Below are 3,377 nucleotides of genomic sequence, written 5' to 3'. Positions count from 1 at the left end.
GCACACGCGGTTTATCTGGAGAAAAGATACTGATTGAGACTCTTCGACGGAAATCAATTGAAGATTAAAAATGCAAATATTAGGTTTTACGTTTAGAATATTAATGATTTGCGGATGCTGGATACCAGATTCCTGGACGTCGTATCAACGGTCAGTTTATCACGTGTACACTATTTTCGTAATGTTACTAATACACACGTTTATGCTATCGCAATTGGTGGATCTTATTATGATCGTGGACAATTCCGATGATTTCACCGATAATTTCTACGTGCTACTCGCTATGATTGTTTCTTGCTGTAAGATGTTCGCTCTATTAATGAATCGCAGCAATATTGAGATGTTAATCGAGGTTCTTGTGAGTAAACCGTTCCAACCGGTTGAACTTGACGAGGTGAAGATTCGGCAGAAATTTGAAAAACTCATACAGTAAGCATCGCGAGCTAGCATTAGCTATTATTGCTCTACTAAAATACATACAACAATATTGCATAACCAAAATATATATTAACTTGCTTGCGCGCCGTTATTAACTTTGCTTCTTATTTATATGAGGGGTCATAACCGTTTCTCGACCCTGAAAAGTGGTCCAATAATTATGAGGGATTGCCAGAAAACTATTAGACCGATTAAATTAAATTTTCTTTTATTGTAAAGAGTGTCTTTTGCAGGAAAGAAAACTTATACTAAGAAAAAAAATACAAAAAAATGTAGCGGCTTTTTGTTTTTCTCGAAACACCACTTTTCAAGACGGTGGGCATGATAACTGCCTCAGCATTCGTCCGATTAACTTCATATTTTTTATACATATGCTTAATGAGATTCTTTATCGTGCTACGAGAGCTTTTATTGATAAGTTCAATCATGTTTTAATAATAATAAAAAATGTAACAACTTTTTCAGAAAAAATCACGATAATTTTTTGAAAGTGTGACCATTTCCGTAATTTTTTGTTTTCGAAAAATCCCCCTCGATACACGAGAATCACGATCCCAAAAAGTAATAAAAAAATCCCAAAATTTTGTTTCAAACCAATCCTACGAGCTGAATCACGCCCACCGTTTGTGCTTGCGCGAAAAAAACGTCTTACGCCAATGCTCGCAGCCGCTACATTTTTTTGTATTTTTTCTTCTTTATGTATGTTTTTTTTCTGCAAAAGACACTCTTTACAATAAAAAAAGATTCATCTTAATTGGTCTAATAGTTTTCTAGCAATCCCTTATAATTATTGGACCAATTTTCAGAGCCGAGAAACGGATATGACCCCTTATATGAATAAACAAATCAAACGTAACGCTTTAGCAATTGAAGAAAATATTGAATAAAAAGTGAAACGCGAAAACGTCTATAGTCATTTTACAGGTCGAATACGCTTCATTATTTTATCTTAGTCGAGTCAACGTGTCTATCTGTTGCTGTGACGTCATTACTGACGGAATTCGGGAAAGGAAATTTGACGTTCCGAGCATGGCTACCGTTTGACTATTCCTCGCCGCTACTTTTTCCATTCGTATACGCTCATCAATTGATAAGTTTTACAATTGGATCTGTACACCATGTGGCTTGCGATAGTCTCATATGCGGATTCCTCGTGCACATTTGCTGCCAGATAGAAATACTGGAGCACCGTTTGAGGAAAAGCGTATATGATCCTAACATTATTCGCGAATGTGTTCTTCAGCACAACCATATATTCAAGTTTGTTTTTATAACTAACGTAAAATTATGTAGTACAAACTTTCCACTATTGTTTAGATGTAAAGACATTTTAGTTTTTAAAGATAATAGTTTTGAAGATAATAAAGGAGTAATGTCTTCTACTAAATATATTTCTTTGTCAAATTCATATTTGTCATATTCATATATTTTTAATTGATGTATATATACTTTACGTTAATTAAAAGTTTGTAATTTTTGTAAAATGAATTTCATCTGCTGTTTATATACTTTTATCGTACGTTTTTTACATTTTCAAGTTTTATATATTTTTTTCAGTTATTGCATTATTACTTTTTACTAATTTTAGATTTGCTCGTACAGTAAATGAAAAATTCAGAATAACTATATTTGTCCAGTTTGTTGTGAGTACATTGGTGATGTGCTTTAATTTGTATCAATTTACCAAGTCATCGGCGTTAAAAACAAAGTATATGCAATTAATATTGTATACGTGCTCCATGCTGTCACAAATCTTTTTCTATTGTTGGTACGGGAACGAAGTTAAATTGAGAGTATGTATATTAAAAAAAAAAGATATTTTTTCTAATTAAAATATTAAGTATGTTATGTGGATAAAATAAAGAGTAGGTCTTTGATTGTTAAATACAGAGTCGACAGTTAATAAATAATGTGTTCGAAATGGATTGGTTTAAATTCAATAAAAACGCTCAGAAAGCTTTATTAATGATCGTAAGACGTGCTGCAGTTCCAATTGAATTTACTAGCGCCTCTGTTATTTCTATGAACCTGGATTCATTCGTGGGTGTTAGTATCGAAATGTGTCATTATATGTATAATTAAACAGAAGTCGTAAATAAAATTTTAATAACAAATGTATTTGCTTTTTTTAATAAAATATATTATTTAATGTACATATTTTATATTACTTAATATATTTAAATACTGATATTGTCCTATATTTAAATATTATTATTAAATATGGGACATTATATTACGTATTATTTAATATATTTTGTTATTTAATGAGAAATATTAATTTGTGTGCCTATATGTTAATAGTAATTTAGATATTTAGTACGCTTAATAAAAAGAAATTTATTTCAATTAATTATATATTTATATATATTAATTATAGGATAAAAAGTAATTATATATATTCACATACAATAATTTCTGTTGTAGTTGCTCAAGACATCGTATTCAGCTTATAATATACTTCAGCAAACGCAAGGATCGTAATGTTGGACACATGTAGTAAAACAAAATATTGGTGTAATATAGTACGCAATGTGAATCTATGGCTGCGGTCGACTTGACGCTACAAATGCTTTGAAGCATATTCCTCTTCTCCTTTCTTTCAAGGAAGAAAAAAGAAGAGGAAGGACGCTTCAAAATATTTGTAGCGTCGAGTTGACCGTAGCTTATGTCACAAACATATGTGCATATAAATATCATACAATATATATATTTTGTTTAATACTAACAATTAACTCTTGTATTGTTGATATTATAAACGAAAAAAAAACCTGAAATACTTGTATTACAATTTTTATTGCAACTTATCTTAACATGCGGGTTTTACATATCTAACTTTACTTATTACGTACTTTTACTTACGTCATATACCAGTAATACGTTATAATTAATGTTATTTAAGATTGTATACATATGTATTATATTAGAAATTGTAATTATGG

General features: G+C 30.3%; 1 protein-coding gene across 2 annotated transcripts; it reads left to right on the top strand.

Moving 5' to 3' along the window:
• The first annotated feature begins 25 nt into the window (after positions 1-25).
• On the top strand, positions 26-3,004 carry LOC112464875 (odorant receptor Or1-like). 2 transcript variants are annotated; one of them, XM_025032131.1, is made up of 5 exons: positions 26-429; positions 1,363-1,698; positions 2,027-2,231; positions 2,329-2,484; positions 2,863-3,004. In XM_025032131.1, exons 1-5 carry the CDS (start codon positions 71-73, stop codon positions 2,917-2,919), a joined length of 1,113 nt encoding a protein of 370 aa, XP_024887899.1. In that variant the 5' UTR covers positions 26-70; the 3' UTR covers positions 2,920-3,004. The 2 variants fall into 2 exon arrangements, with proteins under 2 accessions (XP_024887899.1, XP_024887900.1); XM_025032132.1 differs by lacking the exon at positions 2,863-3,004 and having other exon boundaries at positions 2,308-2,417.
• Positions 3,005-3,377: the final 373 nt, after the last annotated feature.

Source organism: Temnothorax curvispinosus, unplaced genomic scaffold (assembly GCF_003070985.1).
Source record: "Temnothorax curvispinosus isolate PA1 unplaced genomic scaffold, ASM307098v1 QBEX01014664.1, whole genome shotgun sequence".
Lineage (NCBI taxonomy): Eukaryota > Metazoa > Arthropoda > Insecta > Hymenoptera > Formicidae > Temnothorax > Temnothorax curvispinosus.
Note: the sequence above shows the minus strand (reverse complement) of the source record. Positions and strands in the feature narration are given on the sequence as shown.